Source organism: Trichechus manatus, unplaced genomic scaffold (genome assembly GCF_000243295.1).
Source record: "Trichechus manatus latirostris isolate Lorelei unplaced genomic scaffold, TriManLat1.0 scaffold00081, whole genome shotgun sequence".
In the NCBI taxonomy this organism is placed as follows: domain Eukaryota; kingdom Metazoa; phylum Chordata; class Mammalia; order Sirenia; family Trichechidae; genus Trichechus; species Trichechus manatus.
The window spans coordinates 5,741,064-5,766,224 of NW_004444017.1; the positions used below are offsets into that span (position 1 = coordinate 5,741,064).

General features: G+C 42.9%; 1 protein-coding gene across 2 annotated transcripts in view; it reads left to right on the top strand.

Moving 5' to 3' along the window:
- CACNA1C (calcium voltage-gated channel subunit alpha1 C) overlaps positions 1 to 25,161 on the top strand; it is a 692,837-nt gene that overhangs the window by 460,657 nt on the left and 207,019 nt on the right. For both annotated transcript variants that reach the window (XM_023735710.1, XM_004381214.3), the window contains exons 5-7: positions 1,173 to 1,331; positions 11,169 to 11,365; positions 22,977 to 23,080. In XM_023735710.1, coding sequence (XP_023591478.1) covers positions 1,173 to 1,331; positions 11,169 to 11,365; positions 22,977 to 23,080 — 460 coding nt within the window. The remainder of the gene's footprint in view (positions 1 to 1,172; positions 1,332 to 11,168; positions 11,366 to 22,976; positions 23,081 to 25,161) is intronic.

A 25,161-nucleotide genomic window follows, 5' to 3' on the forward strand; every position in this document is an offset into this window, starting at 1 on the left:
CAAGATCATTTTCAGCACAACTGATCTAGATGTAAGGAAGGTGAACCTGCCCTTGCTACCACTTCTTTCCTAGGATGTGAAGACTTGGCACACTCACTGTTGGGAGACAGATCACAAATGACTTTCTTGGGGTTAGGGAGTAGTTTGGGGGTGATTTGCAGGTAATCACCTTCCCACCATTTGACAATGAAGATTTGCAACTCCCCTTGAAACAAGTAGCATTCTTGGCATATCATTTACGGTGTAGTTGAGCTTATAAGTAAGGGGATCCTTCTCCCCACTGGACAACAGTACACACCTACAGACCTTTGGGGTATACCAACAAGACCCATGTGATCCCTGGGTTTTTTAATGGAAGGCCATAATGTTCTTCAGAGTCAGTCTCTGCAGGAAAAGTGGCCTGGTGAGAAATCTGTAGGAAAGAGAGGTAGACTCACGTAATCCAGAAAAGGTGCTTTAAGAGCCATTTCCTCAGCCCAGTCATGGAGGTCTCACCACCCAGATGTGTCTGGCTGGTAAGGGTCAGCTTCAGCAAAGGAAGTCCCACCCTCCTGAATGCCTAACGACAAGGCTGATCAGTGTTTTAGAGTAAATGGGCCAACCACAGGGCTCCAGCAATTCCACCATGAGGAGAACCTTGAGAGATAAGTAAGTCCTTGCACGGCGTCTCTAGTCAAAGTAAGCTCTCACTGTACCGAGAAGCTACTCTAGGGGCAAAAGATGCTATATTGTTACTAAGGTGGGCTCTTGGAAAATTAGAGTGTTCTGGATGAAAAGAACTTGTTCTTCCATTTGGAAGTACATCATCTGCCAGTCCCATTATTTGGATGCACCTCCAAGAAAGATCTGGAGTCAGGCCAACCTAGATTTAGAGCCCCACTTGATCACTCACTGATTGTATGACCTTGAGCCTCAGTTTTCCCATCTAAAAAATGGGGCGTGTGATACCTCACTTGTAGAGTTGCTGAGAAGATTGCATGAGATGTAAGTACAGCACGCAAGATAACACTTGGTTCAGTAGAGGAAAATACCCATCCTTTCCTTTTTGAGACTTTTTTCTTCCATGTTCCTGCCACAGATCAATATAGTATTTAACAAGCAATGCTGGTTCATTAAGCACTTCCCTGAATGCTCTCACTACTGTCACCATTATGATTATTTTCTCATTGCAGGTCTCCAGGTGGTCCTGAATTCCATTATCAAGGCCATGGTCCCCCTGCTGCATATTGCCCTGCTAGTGCTGTTTGTCATCATCATCTATGCTATCATCGGCCTGGAGCTCTTCATGGGGAAGATGCATAAGACATGCTACAACCAGGAGGGCATAGCAGGTAAGGGGAGGATTCTGGGGCAAACTCTCGAGAGGCTGTTCATCTCCTCACAGCTACTTTCCATACAGCTGGATGGCCAGTGGTGCCTGGGTAAGGCCCCCTTCATTCAAACGCCCATGTTTCCTGAACCATGGTTAAGTGAGAGGTAGAGATTGGTATTTTTTTTTTCCTCATCTCTAATTGTTTTTTTTCACCCCACTTTTGGTACCAAATGTCTTAGGCTGGGTTCTCTAGAGAAGCAAAACCAGTAAAGCATATAAATATATATATAGAGAGATTTATATCAAGGAAACAGCTCACGTGATTGTAGAGGCTAGAACATCCCAAGTCTGTGGATCAGAGTAAAGGCCTCTCCCAATTCACGCAGCCACAGAAGCTGGCAAACCCAAGGTCGGCAGGTCGGAGAGCAGGGCTCCCGCTCACAGGCTGTGAAGGTAGACAAATTCCAAGATCAACAGGTAAGCTGCTAGCTCAAGTCCCAAAAATTGGAGGTGAGATGACAAGAGGCAGCTGCTGGGTCCGGAACAAGCCAAAAACCTTGGCAAGGAGAGCAGGAAGGAAGTAGCTGGCAGAGGGTGGAGAGATGAAGGTTGAGGGGCTGGTGAGCCGCCACAGGCCCTGCCCCCACCAGTACCACACAGCAGATTCCATCATGGGGGTGATAACATCAGATTTCAACAGGGAAGTAATCACAACATTATACAACTGCCAAAACACTGAGAATCATGGCCTAGCCAAGTTGACATACAATCTTAACCATCACAGTCCACCCCTTGTCAACTTTGTCCAGCATTACTAAAAACCGTTTAAATGCTGTGCAATTTGAAAAACATTTAAAGAAGTAAGAACCTATCTTTTGTGAGTCTATCACTTTTCAAGCCAACTCTGAATATTTTACGAATCAAAACTAACCTGGCACCTGTACATATTTCTGCTACATTGGTACCATTGGTCCTCAGCGTGATTTGTCGTGAAAAGTCCTTGCGGGCAGACAGCTTTACCCTTAGCCAACAGGTTCTTCTCATCACATCCCTGAATCTCTCATTCTGCTTGGCTAGAGGCGCTGATCCTGGCTCCTCTGCTCTATTATCTTCTGCTTCTCCATTCATAGGCAGAGGGTGGTTCAGTGGTAGAATTCCCACCTTCCATACAGAGGTCTCGTTTCGATTCCCAACTAACGCACCTCATATGCAGCCACCACCTGTCTGTCAGTGGAGGCGTGCATGTTGCTATGATGCTGAGCAGGTTTCAGCAGAGCTTCCAGACTAAGACTAGGAAGAAAGGCCTGGTGATCTACTTCCAAAAATCAGCCAGTGAAAATCCTATGAATCACAATAGTCCTGTCTGCAACTGATATTGGAATGATGCAGGACCGGACAGCTTTCATTCCGTTGTGCATGGGGTTGCCAAGAGTTGGGGCCGAACTGATGGCCACTAACAACAACAGCATTCATAGGCAGAAGCCCAATTAACCTCCTTGCCCTGGGGGAGGAAGGCAGGCATGGAATCACCTCTTTGCCAGGAGTGAAACTTCTTTTCCTCAAGGAGGTTTATGTCTATCTCAGGACTCCTCAGTCTTTTCCATTTTGAAACTTCTGTCTCCATGTTCTTTCCATAAATCAATATATTTAACAAGCAATGCTGGCTCATTAAGCACTTCCCTGAGTGGCACTAGAGTTTTGGCTTGTAGGATATGCTACAAACTGCTGTCTTAAATTACTAAACTCTCGGCTTGACCTTTAAAAAATACATTTAAACAGAAATTGACAAGCCGTTTAAACAGCTATAAAGTTCTTTAACACAAAGAACTTGTTGAAAAAATACCCCCCACAGGGGTTAACGGTGTCAAATTTATATGATTCACTTTTTCAAACAACAAGACCTTTTCATCTTAGTTTTTGGTATCTTGATGGAGAAGAGGAAGCACCTGCCTGGAGCATAGAAGCCTACCTCATTTCTCTCCGTCTGTACTGCTTCTCATTCTCATTCAGCCCAGGTATTAAATTTAATTTGACTCCTCTTGCTTTAGGGGATTAAGGAAGACAGCATCTATGCAGCAAGGAGTGAAGTGGATTATTCATATTCAGAAACCAAATGAAATTACCTGGTCTGTGTGATCTGTTTGACTGGATGGATTGACTGGGTATTTGCAAGACTCCTAGGTCATTGTTTGCCACATGGCCACATTCCTTTTAAAAAACAAAAAACCTATAGTCTCAAAATCACTCAGTTTTTACTTTTTCAGTAGAAAGTCCACTTAAGAGGAAACTGTTTTTTCAACTAGAGAGGATTTCCAAAGTACTTGGGTCATAACTGTATAAAATAAACTATCATGTTAAAAAAAATTAGGATTCCTTTTAAATTGAAACAAGCAGGTCTTGCCTTTTGCTAAAATTCTGAGATTTTCAGTCTTGCATAAAGAAATACCAAATGATGCAATAAATAATATTTTGCCTTTTAATTCAAATCTTTCCTTTTATTCATTTTGATTTATAGCTAGCCCTGAACCAATAAATTTATGTTGTGTGGCTGTGTCAGAGCTTATTCCAAGACCTGCTTAAGAGCTAACTATAATATGTCTAAAGTTTATGCAGTTGGTTTGAAATATCAATGACCCATTTGACCCAAACTCATCAGGCAGTCACAAAGATGTTGAATCTCAAAGATCTCCCATCAGTTCAGCAGTGGGTGATGGTGCAGCTCTTACCGACAGCATTCCAAGTAGGGGAGAGCGAAATGATGAAATCCTGCCAGAGAGCCAAAGGTGACCACCCTGCCCTGCCACAAATGTCTGTGCACTACTACGCTAAGGAGAACTGCTTCCCAAACTACAGATGATTTCATCACCCTACTGACAAGACTTCAACTCGCTTACTTCGGACACATCATCAGGAAAGACCAATCGCTAGAAAAGAACATTATGTTTCGCAAACTAGAGGGTCAGCAAAAACAAGGGAGACAGACTGTCAATGAGACGAATTGACATAATAGCTCGACAGTGGACTCAGACCAACGATCATGAAGATGGTGCAGGACTGGGAAAAGTTTTGTTCTGATATACATAAGATCCCTCTAAGCTGGAGCCAACTCAATAGCAACTAACAACAGAAACAATGGAAAAATAGCAAAAGTGTGTTTTCTGCTGGTAGCAGGATCCTGTGCTAGCAAGCAACTTTGAACGTTGGTTGGAAGTCACTGGAGGGAGAGCCTTACCATTCAGACTGGCCATTTTAGGATCATTTTGTCTATCCTTGGTAGTTAAACAGGACCAGGAAAAGAACCTGAGGCATCCCCTGCTTCCTACCATGATGATCTGATACTTGTCAGATGATGTATGTGGTGGACTTTATCTTCACCCCACAAGTTCAGAAGAGAAGTTGGCTCCCATCAGGGAAACAGCCAGCAGCCAGGGGAGCCAAGGTGTCAGAGGACAATAAGAACAAGTGTTCCAAAGAGAGGAGCCAGGCCGGGCTCCACCAGGAAGGTGATCTCACTGTCCTGTGTGGAGCCAGACTCCCTGCTGGGAAGGGGGGCCGAGGATGCTTTGCTGCAGAAGCCTCTCCTCTCAAACACTTTGCAATCAGGAGCTCACTGTCTCCTCATTCCTAAACCTGCCATCTGATGACAATCCAGGGAACCACTACATCGCTCCCAAACAGAAGCACGATACAGCTGTCATCGAGGCCTCTTCCACCCACACAGTGACTAACACTGATGAGGAGAAAGAAATTTACAGGAATCTGGACATCCTTAATGCAGCCAAATAGTAGAAAACCAAAAATCTGCATTCTTTGAATCCATTCCCCATGTGATTCGGAGAGTTTTATATAACCTTTAGAATGAGTGAATTTAAAAAAAAAAAACTTCAGACTTTGGATTAAATTACCATATTTTCTGAAAATTTAGGTCATACAATGTGCTCTGTGAGCCCTTGTTGTATTTTAAAGGAACTTACTTCAGATGGAGCCCTGGTGGTGCAGTGGCTAAGAGTTTGGCTGCTAATCAAAAGGTCAGCAGTTCAAATCCACCAGCCACTCCTTGGACACCCTACAGTACTGTTCTACTCTGTCCTACAGGGTCACTATGAGTTGGAATTGACTCGACGTCAATGGGTTACTTCATTTTTTTAAAAACTTTTTCCCATACAAAAATTTATAGATACATTTTTATGTGACCATAATTGTTCTCCCCATACTGTGACAGCATACTCCTCGTTTCCACCCCCAATTCCCCATGTCTGTTCAACCAGCTCCTAACCCTCTCTGACTTCCCATCTCACCTCTGGACAGAAGCTGCCCATTTAGTCTCTTGTATCTACTTGAGCTAAGAGGCACACTCCTCACGAGTATCACTTTATGTCCCACAGTCCAGTCCAATCCCTGTCTGAAGAGCTGGACTCAGAAATTGTTTTAGTTCTGGGCTGATAGAGAATCCAGGGGCCATGCTTTCTGGGGTTCCTCCAGTCTCAGTCAGATCATTAAGTCTGGTCTTCTTGCTAGAATTTGAGTTCTGCACCCCATCTTTCTCCTGCTCCATCCGGGACTCTCTGTTGTGTTCCCTGTCAGGGTGGTCATTGGTGTTAGCCGGGCACCGTCTAGTTCTTCTGGTCTCAGGCTGATGAAATCTCTGGCTTGTGTGTCCTTTTCTGTCTCTTGGGCTAATACTTTCCTTGTGTCTTTGGTGTTCTTCATTCTCCTTTACTCCAGGTGGATGGGACCAATTGATGCATCTTAGATGGCCGCTTGCAAGCTTTTAAGACCCCAGACACCACTCACCAAAGTAGGATGCAGAACATTTTCTTAATAAACTTTGTTATGCCAATGGACCTAGATGTTCCCTGAAAGCATGGTCTGCAGACCCCTATCCCTGCTACTCTGTCCCTCAAAGTGTTTGATTGTATTTAGGAAACTTCTTAGCTTTGGTTTAGTCTACTTGTGCTGACTTCCCCTGTGGTGTGTGCTGTCCTTCCCTTTACCTAAGATAATTCTTATCTACTATCTAGTTAGTAAATAACACTCACCCTCCCTCCCCACCCTCATAACCATCAAAGAATGTTTTCTTCTGTGTTTAAACCTTTTCTTGAGTTCTTATAATAGTGGTCTTATACAATATTTGTCCTTCTGTGACTGACTAAATTTACTCAGCATAATGACCTCCAGCTTCCTCCACGTTAGATGTTTCATGGCTTCTTCGTTGTTCTTTATCGTTGCATAGTATTCCATTGTGTGGATGTACCATAATTTGTTTATCCATTTGTCCATTGATGGGCACCTAGGTTTCTACCTTTTTGCTATTGTGAACAGTGCTTCAGTGAACATGGGTGTGCATATATCTATTCGTGTGACGGCTCTTATTTCTCTAGGATATATTCCAAGAAGCAGAATAGCTGGATTGTATGGTACTTCTATTTCTAGCTTTTTAAGGAAGTACCAAATCGATTTCCAAAGTGGTTGTACCATTTTACATTCCCACCAACAGTGTATAAGTGTTCCAGTCTCTGACAACCTCTCCAGCATTTATCGTTTTGTGTTTTTTGGATTAATGCTAGCCTTGTTGGGGTGAGATGATATCTCATTGTAGTTTTGATCTGCATTTCTCTAATGGCTAATAACAGTGAGCATTTCTTCATGTGTCTATTAGCTGCCTGAATATCTTCTTTGGCAAAGTGCCTGTTCATATCCTCTGCCTATTTTTTAATTGGGTTATTTGTCCTTTTGTTGTTGAGGTTTTGCAGTATCTTGTAGATTTTAGAGATTAGACGCAGATTGGATTTGTCGTAGCCAAAAATTTTTTCCTAGTCTGTAGGTTGTCTTTTGACTCTTTTGGTGAAGTCTTTTGATGAGCGTAAGTGTTTGATTTTTAGGAGCTCCCAGTTATCTAGTCTCTCTTCTGGTGCTTGTGCATTGTTACTCATGGTTTGTATTGTGTTTATGCCGTGTATTAGGGCTCCTAGCGGCAACGGGTTACTTCAAATCCTTCTTTTCACATTTTGAGGTTATTTCTCAGACTGAGAATTTTACATACTCATTTTAGGTTTTCAAATACATTGAATTTTGAGCCATGTTTACTGTAAAATCCATGCAAGAAAGCTATGGAGCTGGCCAGGTGGACCGTTGCTCTGTCTCTATGCTGCCCTTCCAGTCCCCAGTGGAGATGGTCACAGAAGTGACAATTTCTTCCCAATCCCTGAGGCACCGGCAAGGTGCCTTCCTCATTCCTCAACAGATCCATCGCCATATGCCGCTACCTTTTGTTTCTGTCTGTCCCATCTGTTTGATGGTTCTCTGAGCCAGGTCACTCTGAATAGCTCTCCAAAGCACAGTAATTACCCTTGAGATTGGCAAAGATTGGTTGGCTAAAATCCAGAAATGAAATCACCTTCATTCTATTCACTGCTTAAAGTTGGGTCCTAAAAAAAAGTAATTGATTTTGTCTTTGGCGATTTCTGCTTGGAACCCCTAACTGGCATGTTCTCAGGATTTTCTGTTCTCATTGGTATTAACTGAATTTCTAAAATCTCTTCTAATCTTTGCCTCCATTATTTTACCATAAACTCAATTTGGACTCTCCAGAACGACTCTACCGCTCTTCATTTCTGTTTTAAAATGTGGGGCCCATATTGTTTTGTTTCTTTCTCCCACCTCGTGTTCCCACTTTCTTCCCCAGGACTTCATGATTCTGCAAAGAAAACCAACACATTTTCACGTTTAAACTCATTTCCCTTCATCTGGGAGTACATGTCGCTAGGACCTGCTGATGTGTGTGTGTTCACATATTTCAAGTGTTCCCTTTAGTGCTTTTTATAGATACCTATTTTTACCAGATCATCATTGCTTCTTAATTGTTCTCAAATCTTCTTTTTTATTGTTATCGAAGACAGATTTAAAATAGCAGAGCAGCACTTGAGCCTTTTGATAATCTTTCTGAATCTCATCCCTTTCTCTTTTATTAATGAGATCACTTCCCCCTGATGTCATTTTCTTTTTAACATATATTTGTAAAATCCCCAAATATGTTTCCCTTCCTTGAGGACACTTAGACCTCACCTTGGCAGCCTTCACCTTTTCCTTATTTCTGCCTGTTTCAGGAACTGGCCATGCAGGAAAAGCTGTCAAATTAACAGTCACAAAGGGGAAATTGTGACTTTATTCCACTAAAAAGCAAGCCATCGGCAGAAGAAATGCCAGTTTCCTCTGTATTTTTTTTGCCTTCTCTTTTTGTCCTATCTCTCATATCATTCTAGCACTTTTATCACAGTGAGGGAGCACGTCACCCTCGAAAACCATCATGAGAATAGGTGAAAACCAACAGAATTTATGATCTGTTTGATTCTTGGTTTTTCAGTCTCTCGACTTCCAATTTTTTAAGTGCTTGTTATCCACTTTTTTATGTATTGTTTAGGTTTGGGGTTCACTTTTTGGTTTCCCTCCTTTTTATAGCCTGTCAGTGTTTAAACTCACATCCAAATCTGTGAAGACATCACCAGGCCCGGTAGGAAGTTGTGACTAGAGGGTAGCTGAACTCAACCACATTAAAGCAACCTCCTGAGAGCCAGACCCTGGAATATGGAAACGGTGCAGATAGTGTCACCCCCTTGAACAGGTCAGAGACCAGTGATAAGACCTTTACACCTTGGTCATCGCACAGAGGACTCCCCTACTACCATAAGCACCAGGTCAAAAATAAACCAGGAAGCAGCATTATTCATAATAGCCCAAATCTGGAAACAATCCAAATGCCCATCAACTGAAGAATGGATAAACAAAATGTGGTGTGTCTATACAATGGAATATACTAACAAAAAAAAAAAAAAACCCCAGTTGCCATTGAGTCAGCTCTGACTCATGGTGACCTCATGAGTTAGAGTAGAACTGTGCTCCATAGGGTTTTCAGTGACTGGTTTTTCAGAAGTATATCGCCAGGCCTTTCTTCTGAGGCACATCTGGGCGGATTTGAACCACCAACCTTTCAGTTAGTAGCCAGTGGAATATACTACTCAGCGATAAAAAGGAACAGACTATACTGATACATCCAACAACACAGATGAACTTCAAAAACATTATTCTAAGTTGAAAGAAGATGGACACAAAAAGCCACATACTGTATGATTTCATTAATATGAAGTTTCTAGAAAAGGAAAAGCTATTGACACAGAATGCAGATCAGTGTTTGCTGGGGCTAGGGGTAGGTGCAGGGATTGACAGAGATTCTTACAGGGGAATGTTTGAGGTGACTGAAGTGTTTTAAAATGGATTGTGGTAATGGGTACACAACTAATATAAAAATACTTCAAAAAAAACTGAACTGTATGCTTACAACTGGTGAATTATAAGGTATGTGAATTATATCTCAATAAAGCTGTTATTAAGCTCAACTCTATTCTCCTAAGAATTATCTCTTAGTTAAGGATGGATATTCCTCTCCCTGACTTCCCCTTGGGGACAAACAGTTTCAAATTTAAAGACACAAACTGAGAAACAGCGAGCCAACCAACAGTCTTCAGTACAGAGGTACTAGACACTTGAGATTGTTTTGATAGATATGAAACAAGAAAAGATTCTGGTGTTGTCTCTAAATGAAGAACTACAAGCAAATTCTCTCCCTGGAGGCATAGTTGCACTATTGTTAGCAGCAACCATTTCTTTATTAGAATTAAGGTCTAGTCTGTTTATTACTGTCATGGCTTCCTGTAAGTGAGAAACAGTGTTCTTAATTTCACAAATTTCTGTGATTTGTATAAAATTACCTCCCAAAACTGGGACCAATACTTTCTCGGTATTTTACCATAATGGAAATTTTTAGGTCAGTCAATTCTTATTTAAATTTACCAATGATCTCTGCACCAAAAATAAGAGCCACATCTTAATTCCTTAATTTGCTAATAGCTATTTCCAGCATATGGAATTAGCCCAAGTACTGTCTTTAGCCATAATAGATATATTACAGTAAGTATTTGCTGAGAAAGCCCTCTCCGTACCTAGGGAGTATTCTCCCCATCACCCACTGCCACTCGGTCTTAACTGGACATCAGAAAGTGATTCTTCCCTTTGGAAAGTTACTAATGCTGGAGAGCAGATTGCAGAGCCACAAGGTTCCACGGGGCATGCAAAAGATAGTAGTGCTCGTCCTCAGGAGCCATAATAAAGACTGCTGCGGTTGATACTTTTCCCCTACAGGCAGAGTTTATTTTTCAACCTTCCTCTGTGTAAGGCTTCTGCTATAAAGGGGCTTGCATCCCTGGCAAAGCGTCATGTAATGTGTAATGGACCCATATATAGTTCAGGAGGCATTACTGGGTGGGATCTGTTGGCTAATTATGTGAAGTCTTCTAATCACTATAGCCTTCATTCTAATGGAAGTGTCTCTAGATGCTTTTACACACACACACACACACACACACACACACACACACAAAGACTCTCAGAAAATGCAGATTTCCCATCATTTTCCAGGACATTTTCCGCTCGGAGTGTTCGCATCATTATTATTTTTTGATTGGTCATTTGACTATGATGCCAACATGGTCCATCAAAGTAGACAATAACCCTACTGTCTTTGAAATCAATTACTGAGGTTAACACAAAGTTTTTATACAAATTAGTTGAAAGTACCTTCTAAATCAATGGCAGCCTAAAATGAATACCTAGTTCCATATGGTGTTTAATTCATATATGGGAAACTAATAAAGACATGTTCTACATTACTGTTGCTGTGGTCGTTTTGCCTGTCCCATCAACCCTATCCTATTACTTTTCTCTCTAACTCCTCTCTCCTTTTCTCTCTGCCCATCTCTCTCCCTCCCTTCTGCTTCCTTCTCTTTTTCCCTGGCCATTTGAGATGTTCCAGCAGAGGATGATCCTTCTCCGTGTGCTCTGGAGACTGGCCACGGACGCCAGTGCCAGAACGGCACCGTGTGCAAGCCCGGGTGGGACGGGCCCAAGCACGGCATCACCAACTTTGACAATTTTGCCTTCGCCATGTTGACGGTGTTCCAGTGCATCACCATGGAGGGCTGGACAGACGTGCTGTACTGGGTATGTAGCATGAGATGGGCAGTCGGAGGGCAAGGAGTCTAGGAGGGTGTGAGCCTTTCCTTGACATCTCCCTGTGGTCACATATACACGCTGATGGAATGGTTGATGTGTATCTTTGATTTGTTCCAGGTATTGCCCAAGAAACAAAGCATGAACTTTTCACCGTAATGCATCCTATCTCCCTGCCCACTAGGCTAACAGAAATCTTTCGGTTTGTCCTACCAGAGTGAGAAACACTGGCATGCAATCGATGCTTTGTGAATTAGTAGGCTAAGCCTGGCACAAGGATTCCATTCAACTCCTCATCCCATTGTAGAGTTCTAATTCTGCTTTACTTGCTCCTTCCCCCAAAAAGAGCTAGAGGACAAATTATCTGGGCACAATTATTAATTCTTAGTGAGAAAAATCAGGCTTTGTCTTCTAAAAAGAAACTAATAAAGAAGTCATTTTTATTGAATTTTAAAGCATTGTGGCATGCTATTTTTATTTCTCATATTAATCTTGCCTTAACATATTAAAATAGTTCATCAACCAAATACCTTGTCATGTTTACTGCTAACAAAACAATCTGCTGGTTATATGATGCAAATTTAGGAATACCCTTTCTTGAGGGTCAGTCAGTCTACAGTAAATCTGTTATTTCAGAGATCCACCTTTTGCTATCCGGTAGCAAACACTGCTTTGCTGACCTTCAAGCCATTGGAGTGCCTTAATGGAAAAGAATACCAGTTTTCTATGTACCCTGTCCCATCGGCAGAGACACAATCATATTTGAGCTGTCTCCATTCTGGCAGAGTCAAGTCCATTATTTGTAAAAGCTCCAGAAAATACAGTTCTTTGTAGTATTTCCTACTTCAGCATGAGAAATGACTTGCCAAAATCCAGTTTTGTTCTCCAGCATTTGGGCAAATAATGCTTGTTGCCAGTCTTGGAAATACCATCTCTCCCAGAGTTTTGCAAATAGTCAAATTTATTTGGCCATCGTGAAAACAATCTAAGAGCCTGCTTAGGAAACAGCATTTACAAACTAAAGCAGGGAAGAGTGAGAGGGAAGTGAATGCCTTCCCAACGAGCAGAGCTGCCAGATAGAGCCAATGCCAAGAGAGGTGTTGGCTTCTTTCTGAATCAGAATGAACAGTTTTGTAACAGTACAGAGATGTGGAACAGGATATTGTATCATCTCTCTTTTTTTTTTATAAGCAGCACATCCTATTGATTCAAAATACTCTTTCCCCAGTTTTTACATTATAGTTGACATGTCAAAACCCAGTGTTGCTATAACATTTTGAAAATGGCTACTTAAAACTTGCCTGAGTACCTTGTATCAAGCTAACATTTATTAAGCATCTCTTGTATGCCATGTGTGGTCCATGAAACTGAGCATTTAGACATGAATAAGATTCAGTTCAGACTGAGAAGCTCAGTCTAGGGAAGTAGACTAAATATCGAACTGAATAATGGTGGTGAAACCAGAGTCCATGCCATCGTAGAGTTGCTATGTCGTGATACTTTCCAAAGAAGTCAAAGGTCAAATCACCCTTGCTGCAAATGAAGATAAAATATTGAAAAACACTTCTCAGGCTCATGCTTGATGAGAACTTGGTTTTGAATAATTTTCAAGACAGGGAAAGGGTGTTGAATTGATTACACTTAGCAAAGCAGGGCAAATTCCCTAAGTGTCCCTAACTGGTTCTTCTGCCTTGTGTGAGTCCTTCTGGCCAGCCAAGAACAGACACATCCTTCTGCAAATAGGCGGGTTTCTGCCAAGGGTCATAGAACATATGAATGTAGGGGACTTTGCTTTGGAGCCTCATCCTATAAGCTCAAACCCATGCCTTAGGTTGCTATGGAAATGCCTTCCATGGCATCCGTTTGAGGGTAGGGTGGCAGTGGGTGGGTGGGTGTGGGGTTGGGGCGAATAGGTATAATTTACCATGCTGATGGCCCCGGTGTATTTTTGTGATCTTCCTTGATCACTCCCTCCCTCTCCCCAACCACAAGTCATTGATACCCCACCCCCCCAGCCAGATGTGACCCACAGAAATACTGTCATAATGACAGCTAGAGTGGGGAATGAGAAGAAGCACACAACTGCAACTACCAATTTTCGGCAGCTGTGTTGTGCTTTCTCCCCTGGGGTGTGTGTGATAGAGCTCAGGCTGGGAATGGAAAAAGTGTCAGAGGTGAAGAACAATCCCAGGCTCATGGGACATGCCTCTCTCTGATTTTCCCAGCACCTTTCTGAAATGGCCGTGTTGTATACGTGTGTGTACGCATACGCGCGCACACACACCTAGAATTGGAACGGAGCCTCCTATTTGGGTATTCATGATGGAAGCACCTCCCAGCCCAATGCTCCTGCTCTCAGCCAATTTCTTTAATTGCTTTGACCTTTCTGTGGCCATTTCTTCCTTCCTTCCTTCCCCACTCTTCCTTACTCCCCCTTCAGCATTCCTCCTCCTTGCCTCTATGTCTCTCTCTCTAACCCACAGACTCTCAAATCTCAATGTGCTTCAGCATCAAATATGGAGCTTTCTAAATATAAAGATGCCCAGGCCTCCATCAGAACCATTTAATTAGAAGCCCCAGATTTAAGGCCACAGTGTCTGCAGTTTGGAAAAGCTCCCCAGGTGATTCTGATGTCCAACCTGGCGTTTGAAAACCCCTAGAAGTCTAACCTATTGAACCTGCATGGTGCTGGTTTGATGCCACTAGATTTGAACCAGCCTAGGGAGATAGTTTCCACAGAAATTGGAGAAGTAGGGGCTGTCCCTCAGAGGAAGGCATTCCCTTTTAAGCTCAAGGGTCAAGTGTAGAGGACCTGAGAAGGAAAAACCAAGATTTTAAAATATGGGAATGAATGGAAACCCCAGAGCTGGGTTGATTCTGAACCCCCAAACACATGGTTAGATGTTCCTGGGGAGAGAATAGTTTACTAAAGCATTAAAGAAGTAATTGATTCGGTAACTGGATACAGTCTGGAATGGAAGCCAGTAGCAAATGGTAGATATCAGCCTTCTCCATGGATGATATCAAGTCTATTTCTTTCTCTGACATCCATTATTGCATTCCACTGATTTTCGAGAGTTAGTAGACTAGAAAATAAAATCAAAATTGGTCAAGTAGTACTTGAACATTGCCTCAGCTGTGACAGCCGTTGGCCGTGCTTTAGGCCAAGGCCCCAACTAGCTGAGCAATTTGATTAAAACATCTCCTTTCAAGAAGTATGCAGATGACAGGGTAAAGGTAGGGGGACACTGGGGATTTGGAAACTAATCCTAAACTCAGCTTTGGTATGTTATTTCCTCAGGCAATGACTTCTTAAGCCGAAGCCTTTCCATTTACTCACACAATGTCCAAATCTCTTTTTAAAGTGGAGTGAGAATGGTGAGCAGGTAAAAAGCATTGGCCTCCTCTAGAAGCAGTGACACACCAAGAGAAGGAAGAAGCCAGTGCAACATAACTTTACCATTGGTTCCCTTTTTTTTTTTTTTTAATTTCTACTTTCAGGATTTTTTGTTTTTAATCCCTTGCCTTCTATATATAATTCAAGACTTCTTGTCTTGTATTATTTAGGCATGTGCCTTCCTAAAGATACAAGACGCTGAATCAAGACGATCTGCAGGACTCTGTGTAGGATTCTCAGGCATGGTCTGAGAACTAGGGTCAGTTTGAAACTCTGAGCATTATCCCTTCCACATTGTAGCCAGGTCACAATTAGGCAGCATAAACATCCATCAGTTAAGTATCTATTCAGTGCTGACTTTGTACTCAACACTTGAGATAGCCCTATCTGTGCTCATGGGTAACAGAATAACATGGCCGCTGAACCGGGGTTTGGAACAGCAGTAGATCACATATGAGAGTGGTGGGCAAGGGAGGCAGCTGTTAAGAGGAGGGGCCACTCTAGAATACAGGTGTTTCTAGCTCTTCAGGAATCTAAATGCCTGAATAATTCTTCATCAAGAGGATTTCTTTGACCTTTGCTCAACCAAATCTTTCTGGTCCTAGGGACCCCAAGAATGTTGCGTACTCTGGCACAGCAGAACACCTCTGGTCTGTTCCCCTGAACTCACGACCCTCCACACCCTCCCACCAACATATGGGGTCACCTTCTTCCTGACACCACCCAATACCTCCCCAGCTGGTCTCTCCACAATCAGTTCTTCAACTGATTTAGAAAAATTAGAAATAAGGCTAAAGAGAATAGTTACTGAGAAGTCATATAAAAGAAAGATTTTAGAATCACAAATAGTGTCTTCTGTAGTATCTGAGATTAGTTTTGGTTCAGCCAACAGGAGACTCTAGGAACAAAAATCTGATGCTTTAACCTTTCATAAGTCACTTGTCAGCCCCTCACTTCTCCGTCTTATCACCCCACTTACATGTCTGGACATGCTGGGAACGTATTTCAGCTACTAAACTCACACACATACGCGCACACACACGCACACACACACACACACACACACACACACACACACGACAGCCACAAATCTCTGGTGTTGGTAGTACTGAAATATCCTGTTTATGACAAAGGTCTTTTGCAGCCAAGCAGATTGAATTGGGTATTTTAACCTATACCATCTTGTCTTCAAAAGTCACCTTCTTTTCACTACAGAATATACAAAATGAGTCTGTGAAGGTCAAAAAAGCAGAGTGATGGAGCTGAATTCTAATGACCTATAGTCATTCTAGAGCCCTAGAGGCTCAATAGTTAAGACCTATGGTGAGCTACAGCTGCTAACCAAAAGATTGGCAGTTCAGACCACCAGCTGCTCCTTGGAAACCCTATGGGGCAGTTCTTCTCTGTCGTGTAGGGTTGCTATGAGTCGGAATTGACTTGATGACAATGTTTTTTTTGTTTTTTTGTTTTTTTTGGTGTAGTCATTCTAAGTGAAGAGCTGAAAGAAAAATTCTCAAGTAATCCAGAAGCAGCATCCTGGACTCTTTAGCAGGTGTCCAGAGACGAGAAAACCCTAGTTAGGAACTGTGGTCCCTAATTTTTAATCTGCCTCAGAGTTTTACCCACTTAGTGCCCATGCTGCTTAAAACAGTCACTTATCTAAATAATTAACCAATGGTTTATAAACATATCAAGAAAGAGAATTAGCATCTCTCAAAGCCTTATTTATTTATTGGGTCTTATTTTCTTCATTTTACTGGTATTAAATAAGTCTTTATTATTCAGTAATTCAATTTAACAAACATTTATTGAGCATTTATTATGTTCCCAGGACTGAGCTGGGGGGTGGGGGAGGTGGGATACAGAGAAGAATAAAGTCAAGAAGTTTAGGATTGCACCACATGATGAGTACAATTAATGTCACTAAATTGCACATGTGAAGAATGTTGAAATGGCAAATGTCATGTTACAAACATATTTACAATAATAGTTTTAAAAAAAGTTTAGGATCTAATTGAAGACGTAAAGGCACACAATGAAACGTGACTTAGCAATACCGGGCGGTACATGCGGTGAGAGCTCGGCATGGTCACAGATCACTTCCAGGAGTAAGTGGGGTTTCTGCTGGCCTTGAGGCTGAATGAGGAGCAGGAGAGAAGGCTCCTCTACCTGGGAACAGCGAGCTGTACCACAGCTTGGGAGAGCGGAGAGGACCATGTTTTAGGGTCTCTCACCAGGCCCAAGAAAGAGCTACCCCAAGTGTCCTCCCCATCATGTCTGAAAGGTTCCCTGGAGGTGCAGTCACAGGCATCACGCCCTGTTAGCAGCACCTGGACCAACAAGCCATGCCTTCCTTTTGCTGTGAGCCAACCATCCCCACACATCTCCATACATGGACCACTACTCTTTATGACTCCTTACCTCCCACAGGATGTCAATGTGTGAGCCCAAGTTCTGGGATTTTTTTAAAATAGATCAGGGAGTTCATTCTGTTGGCTTGCCTTGGTGTTAGAAGCCTGTTGCTTTTCTTCTGCAGCATCAGTTAGACTTTCAGTTGTGCTCTGGAGGCACTCGTGGGTTCCCAGGGTACAACAATGAGCAGGTGCACGGGGAAAGGAGTCAGGTGAAATCTGTTCTCTGATTTGCTGCTTACTCAGTGACCGACGGACCCTGACGTCCCAGTAAGCAAGGTGACAAAGGTCGTGAGTAGTCACAGATTAGTCAAGCCATTGCCCTGGGCTGACTGTCATTCCCCGGCAGCAGCAAATCCTGTCCTCTAATGAGACTCTGTGTAAAGCACTGTGACTTTTATGGGTTTACACGTCCTGCCTTTTGATGGCAAGTGACAGCCTCTCTCTTGGCATCTGCTGAGACTGTTTGGTCTTTTGGATCCACAGTGCCTGAGCAAAGGACCTTATGGGAAAATGTGCATGCAACCTGAAAACACATGGGAACCCAGCTAGGACAGAGTAGCCTTGAGGGATAGCAGTGAGGGGGTGTTTTTCCTCCTGCTAGGGGGAGGGGGCATTTAAAGGTTTGAGGCTAGGATTCCCCTCAAGAAATTAGAAATTGGTTTCAGAACGGTCTACTGTATTTTTCATTCAGTATTCCCTTTGCTCTGTCCATAGTCTGGGAATAGTAAGGCTGTGTGCTTCAGCAAAGGCTGGGGTCATCCCATTAGTTCCTAGAGACCCTAATGGCTGCAGATGGTAGACATCAACACGCCTCTTATTGCCTTCCTTAGGAAAATTATAAAGTTGTTTTGTTATAGGCCTAAGAAACATTTAATTTCAATGGTTTGAGAAGACCCATCCTTTTTTCACCTCCAAATAAGGGTGTCAGCAATCTGGGTCATTTTTTAAAAATATATATTATTTTATTTATTCCTTCTCTTCTTAATAGCTTCATTCCAGCTGATGTAAGACATCAATTTCATCACTCCAAGCGTTGCCCTACTTCAGAGCCACCCAGTATTGTGTGCTTTCTATCCAGTCTGCCCCCAAAAATAGGTGGCCCAGAATAGAAAATAAGAAAAAACAAAAGGGGTGCTTTCCTTTCAGACCAGAGCCCACTGAAGGAGTGGTGGGGTTCTTAGTACTACCTTGGAAGCTTGTTAGTGTCTCATCTGTCCTCCTGCTCCCTACACCTCACCTGCTATTCCTCACCTAAACCTCTGAAAGAACTAGCCCATAGCCAAGGAAGGAAACCAAACAAGGGAGAGGTGGAGACCAGGAGTTGCTTTCACCTTCCAGCGACGAGTGCTCCTGGTTCTGGCCCTGGCTATTTAAAAAAAAAAAAACAAAAACTAAACCAGTTGCCTTCAAGTTGATTCCAATTTATGGTGACCTGTGTGTGCAGAGTAGAACTGCTCTCCACAGGGTTTTCAAGGCTGTGACCTTTGGGAAGCAGGTTGCAAGCCTTTCTTCTGAGGCACCTCTTGGTGGGTTTGAACTGCCAACCTTTCAGTTAGTAGTGGAGTGCTTGCTTAACTGTGCAAGCCAGGGACACCTGGTCCTGGCTATGGGACAATGATTTTAGGTCTTTAGCTCCATCCATCTGAAGTTCATAATGATGCTGGAAGTCACTTACCTTGACTGAGGCACAGAGGAAAGCAAGGGCCACAAGGAAATCCCCAAGGATTGTGAGTTTGGTGACTCCTCAGACATCTGTGGCCTGAAAGACTGTTTCTCTGTGAGGGTACTGTTCACAAAAACATTTTTTTTTTTTTTTTTTTTTTAATGTTTGCAAAACTTAGAGGGATCTGAGGAACCAGTCGGGAAAGCTTTCATTTCAAGGAGGTTGGTTGGGGGCCAACCAGCCCTTTCTCCCACTCACCATCTGCCCAGCTCCGGAGGCAGCTCTGTGAAGGTGAACTGTGGTGAGCACACTTTCTCCTCCTGGAACTTGCTGTCTCCACCTTCCCTGAGGAAGGAACAAAGGGAACTTCCTCAGAATAGACCTTCTCTGCCGCTCTTGGTCCTATAACTCACACTTGGGGAAAGCACTTTGTTGGGATTAACCTAGAACAAGCTGGTTGATTATTTAGAGCAGGTTAGTAACACGGGGTGAAAGGATGGGCTTCAGGGTGTCAGTGTACCCCTGACATTGTGTACAGAATAATCGGGGAGTGTGTTTTTTTTCTGGTGAGAGTTCATAATTTTCATCAGCTTTTCATGACTTCTCCTTCCCAAAAAAGTAAAGAAGCGCTAATGGCCTTTGTTAGCAGGATTTAATCTGAGAAAGGCTTTCACATGATTTCAATCGAAGCCCCCTTGGACTCCCATCTCAGGGCTGTTTTCAACCCTGTTCCTTTCACAGTAGCACAGAGTCCAGCAAGGAACACAATGCAAGAACACACAGTAGACACTTCATAAATATGCATGGAACAAACATGGACTCTAATATGACTGCTCCAAAGAATAATCAAAGGAGCCCTGGTGGCACAGTCATTAAGTGCCCAGCTGCTAACCAAAAGGTTGGCAGTTCAAACCCACCAGTTACTCTGTGGGAGAAAGATGATCAGCTTCAGTTACTATTACAGCCTTGAAAACCCTATGGGGCAGTTCTACTCTGTCCTATAGGGTCACTGTGAGTCAGAATCAACTCAATGGCAATGGTTTAATCAGAGGACTAAGCCACAGTTCCCCATATTAAAATGTGAATTACAGACCCTGGTATTACATGATCATCACCACCATCATTATGTGGCCTGTGGTCGGCTAGCTCACTATGGCTCCTCTACCTTTCTCCTTCCTAATCTCATTCCACCAATCGTGCCCCACCTATATTGGTGCAGTTTTGTTTTTCTTCTCCTGCTAATGAAGACTTTTATTGACTTCCCTCTGCTGGTTTGGTTTCCTTTGCAGCCTTGGTTTAGATAATTAACTCTGGCTAACAAAAGGCAATGAACCCTCCAAGGCCTGGCTCGTAGGCTCCCGGGGGTGGGGACAGGGTCCGACACACACAGACCTTTCTGCCCTGCCTTTCTTAACAGCTGCTGTTTTGTTTTGCTGGATATTTTAGTAGTTCAGCCACTGGGAAAATCCTCTATCCCAGAGCCAGGATGGCTTTACAGCTGTAGGCTCAATTTTTAATAGTTGCCAAGTTCCTAGGAAACTCCCATTCCATCACAGGATCACATGGATTCTGGGCTTCCTTCCCGCTCCTTAACTCCTTTTGCCTTCAGTAGGTCCACGGTGCAAGGTTTATACCACCCTGCCTGATCTGGCCCTTGCCTGCTCCTTCAGCCTCATATAGGGACTCTTCACTGATCCTCCTCCTGTTTGTGCTTCTAGAACCCTGCATACTTACTCCTATAATTATACTTGCCACCGTGCCCTGTAATTGCATTTTATTTATCTGTACCCCACCCCACCCACACACATACAAACACACTAGCAAGGGCTTCCTACTTAGGGCATATATTGGCATACATTAAGTTCATTCATTCACTCAACAAACATTTAATGAGTACTTACCATGTACCAGGCACTGTTCTAGGCACTTGGAATACATTAGTGAACAGAACAGATGAAAACTGCCTGCCTTCGTGGAGTTTACATTCTGACATGGAAGACAGGTAGTCAATGTCATAAATGGGTAAACCATAGAATTAGGAAGTGGTAAATGCTATGGGAAAAAAATTGAGCAGGGTGTATGGGACTGGGAATGCTCAGTAAACGTGTTAAATTGGATTTAATTATGATATGGTTAAGGGGACGTTCATTGTGAACCCTTCTCTTCTTCACTAACTCCGTTCAAACCAATGAACCCCCCCCCCCCCGCCAAGCCCTTGACACAATTTTTGCACTATTCACTACAACTACATTTGGTGGATTTCTGTAACCAAAATACAGTAACACCAGATAAATATCATGGATTTACAAAGGACATAATAGGATGCAACACATCAAACCAGGCAGACTAGGTAGGTCTCTCAGTACTTCTCAACTTTTTTTTATTCCCAGCCCCCAAAGACCCTATGATTTGTCCAGCATGCCTAAATAAATGGATAAGGTTGCTCAGAGTCTGAACAGTCCTGAGGACTGAGGGCATTAATATCTCAGTACACTTGTAACACATTGGAAGCACCTGGAGTAGAGAGGCTGCAAGTGGTTATCAAACTTTAGCATGCCTTAGAATCACCCACGGTGGTTAATATGCAGATTAATGAGCCTCACTGAGGTCTGGGGTAAGACCCAGGAATCTACTTTTGTTAACAATTCTCTCAGATCATTCTGATGCTGGTGGTCTTCAGGCCACACTTTGAGAAACACTGTAGTACAATGTAGTGGAGGTACGCAGTGAATCACAATCTTTGTCATGTTATATTTGAAGTTGGGAACCACGGAGAGAATGATATAAATCTGTGGTTCTCAAACTTAAGCATACATCAGAATCACGTGAAGGGTTTGTTAAAACACAGGTTGTGGGCCCACCTCCAGAGTTTTCACACCTCCAGATTTCCAGATTCAGCAGATCCAGAGTGGGGCCCCAAGCATGTACATTTCTAAACAGGTTCCCAGGTGATGCTGCAGCTGCTACTGGTTCACAGGACCACAGTTTGAGAACCACTGATGTAAATCATTCAGGAAGCTGGTGTGCCTTAAGAATTTGGATCTGTGAGCTAATTTTCACAACAAAGTTAGGGTTCAATTTTAGGAAGACAGGACTAAACCTTGTTTAGTCAGAAAGCATCAGGGGAGATAGATTTGAGAAACTAAATCAGAATTAATGTCCTCTTTGATAAACATGGAGCTCTGTGACTTATCATCATTTTCACATCAATCCTCTAGCTGTAAATGTGTGCTGGTAAATGTTTAACAACCAGTTATCAGGGATAAGGGGTGGAGGGAGAGCTGATTTGTATTATTTACCATTTACATGGTGTAAATACTCCTACCATGGTGAATTTCAAGTTACCATCATGAAGTCACTAAAGGTGGAGTTGGGAAGAGACCAACATGCACGGTCAGCTCTCCAAAGCCAATAGGAGCCAGCTCCAGTATACCGCTGTCTCCAGCTACTGTGGGGGTTTGTAAACTTTCTGCAGGATGTCTCCATTTTTCAATTAGTTACAGCCCACAATGTCCAAGATAAGGACCATTTCTTTCAAGGCTGTGTTACAGGCACAGGAACAGTTCTTTGAATACATAAACCAAAATGGCTGCCTTTTGGGGTTTAGCCTCTAAATGCTGGTCACAAGCCAGAGTTCAGGTGGCAAGTCCTTTAGGAAGGTATCTTTCCTCATATCTCCTCTAAGGTTTCACTTCTCCCACTCTACCAATAAGAGCTGAGGCACTTCAGGCACCAAGGTTGAGTGCCTCACAGTGCAATGGAACATTTAACATCCATATAAACCCAACCGGTCTAATACCATCATATGCTGACGAGATTATTTTTTCAGGTCACCTACGTTCTTAGACCAGTGAACAAAGAGAATTGGAGAAAATTTTCTGTTCCTGGAAATAAACCAACAGAGAAAGCCAGACAAGATTCCTCTTGAGGCCAAGGTCACAAATATTTTACAGTTCAGGTCAAAGTCATAGGGAAGTATTTTGAATGTAGATGATGCCAGGAGGAACAATGGATCCTGATCAACCCCATTTGTCTCCTCCAGATTCTGTTCACACACTTTTCTACCTGCCTCTTTGCTTTAACCCAATTCTGCTTTCTCTCTTTCCTAACTCTCCTTCATCTTTCCAGATGCAGGACGCTATGGGCTATGAGTTACCCTGGGTGTATTTTGTCAGTCTGGTCATCTTTGGATCCTTTTTCGTTCTAAATCTGGTTCTCGGTGTGTTGAGCGGGTAAGCTGACCATTTCTATGTCCTCTTTACCATGCAGCCGAGCAAGGTTCCAGCTTCCACTCTATCCATTGGCAGGATCCTCAGGGAGGGGACCCAACAGCCCTAGAAAAAAAACAGGAAAAAAAAAAGTCTCCATTCAACCAAAAATTCTGATACATTGGCTGGGCAGGCCATTTGGCCTCTGATTAGCACCCAGAGGATCCCCGGGTCCCGGTGCTGCTAGGTCAGTGTCTCGGGAGCCGGTGAGTGGCGCTTGGCCATGCTCGGTTGTGGAGTGTGCCTCACTAACTATCATTCCATTCTTCCAGGTCAATGATGCCGTAGGAAGGGACTGGCCCTGGATCTATTTTGTTACACTAATCATCATAGGTTCATTTTTTGTACTTAACTTGGTTCTCGGTGTTCTTAGCGGGTAAGCAGGACCAAGGAAAAAGGTCTTGATTTTTCCATTTATTTTACTTATTCTTTCTGCTATTCTTGGCTGTATTCTTTTCCCGGCTCTGGTTAACCTGGGATAAAGGGTCACTTCAGGAGCCTTGAAGTGAATGTCCTTGGCCTGGCTGGATAAAGGGTCAAATGTACAAGAACGAATCCATTGGTTTGGGTGGTAGACAATGGAGAAGAGCAGATGGCTTCATCAAGAGATGCCGGGTCCCACCTGTCTCCTGCTAGCTCATTCAACCCTTCCCCACCCTCAGGTAGCTGTTGAAGCAAGCAAGATGCTTCTCCTGGTATCTTAATGACCTCACCCTCAGGAGTGGCATGATGAGACCCTTGAGTGGGAAGGGTTTGGCAGCAAGAATTTGAGGCAAGATCCATAGACTATGTGCGTTCAACACATACAGCAACCTTGCCTGATCTCTTGAGCCAGTCAAAATTTGTGACAGGCCTGTAGGAAAGATTACAGATTGTTTTTATACAGTGTTGAACCAATCAAGGCAAGAAAAGTATGGTTTAAACTATAAATAAACTAAAAATCTAATTATCTTTGGTTCTGGTTTATAAGCTAAATAGCCCGTCTTTGGAATTTTCTTTCTGAAAGAAAATGGAAGTTAGTTGTTTTAAGCCATAAATTATTTGAGAATATAAAAATGAAATATAATTTCCTTCAGATTTCCAGAGATACTCTTATTCCCAAATCTGGTAGGCTACAATAATTTTGGTCTTTGGTCAGTTGAGGTTATAAAGTAATAGAAGTAGCATATGGTTGGAAGATTGAGTAGCCCTGGCAATGGCCAACTTCATACCATGGAAACTCACTGGATAGTTCCTCAGCCCACTTTCTTCTTCACAAGTCCACACCAGCCATGCCAAGGCCTGACACCAAGATACCCTTGGTGACCTGCTCGTGGGGAACATACTCTGCTGCCTTTGCTCTGTGGTGGGGGAGGGAGGGTAATCTATTTCTGCTGTGCTCGAGACAGTTCAGCTACTTTGAATAGTCTTTCCTAGATATCTAGGGCCATTATGCTGGGATAAATTCAGGCATAAAGAGAAAGATCCCTCTTCATTTTCACTCCTGGATAAACTCGGAGCAGCTACTCCCAAGTCTACAGCAGCCTAATGCAATGCAGGAGCATTGGGTTTAGTTTTTAGAATTGGGTGAAGGAAAGAATGTGTTCCCATCCTCACCCCTCCCCATGGTGGGTGGCCTGTTAGAGATCTTGATGACATCATTCTTTTTGCCAAGGTGAGCTTACATAGGAGACTCCATCGGGGTAAAAAGGCTGAGCAAGACAAAATAAGCCCCTGATTTGTTGCCTGGATGATAGAGGGGTTTTTGTTTTTATATTCCAACACAAGAAAATGCCCCTGGGGTTGTATGTGACTCCCTAAGGAGAGCATTGAAAAAATTAACCTCAGCATCACCCACTCAAGATAGAAATTTGGGTCTCCCAGCTCTACTACTTGCTGGATGCTTCTATTGGATGACTTCACCTTTTTAAACATTAGTTTCTTCATTTGAAAAAATAGGGATAATAATATCAACTCATAGGTTGTTGTGATGATAGAATGAGATCCTTTATGTAAAATACTTAGCACTGTGACTGATATATAATAAGTGTTCAGTAGTGGCACTA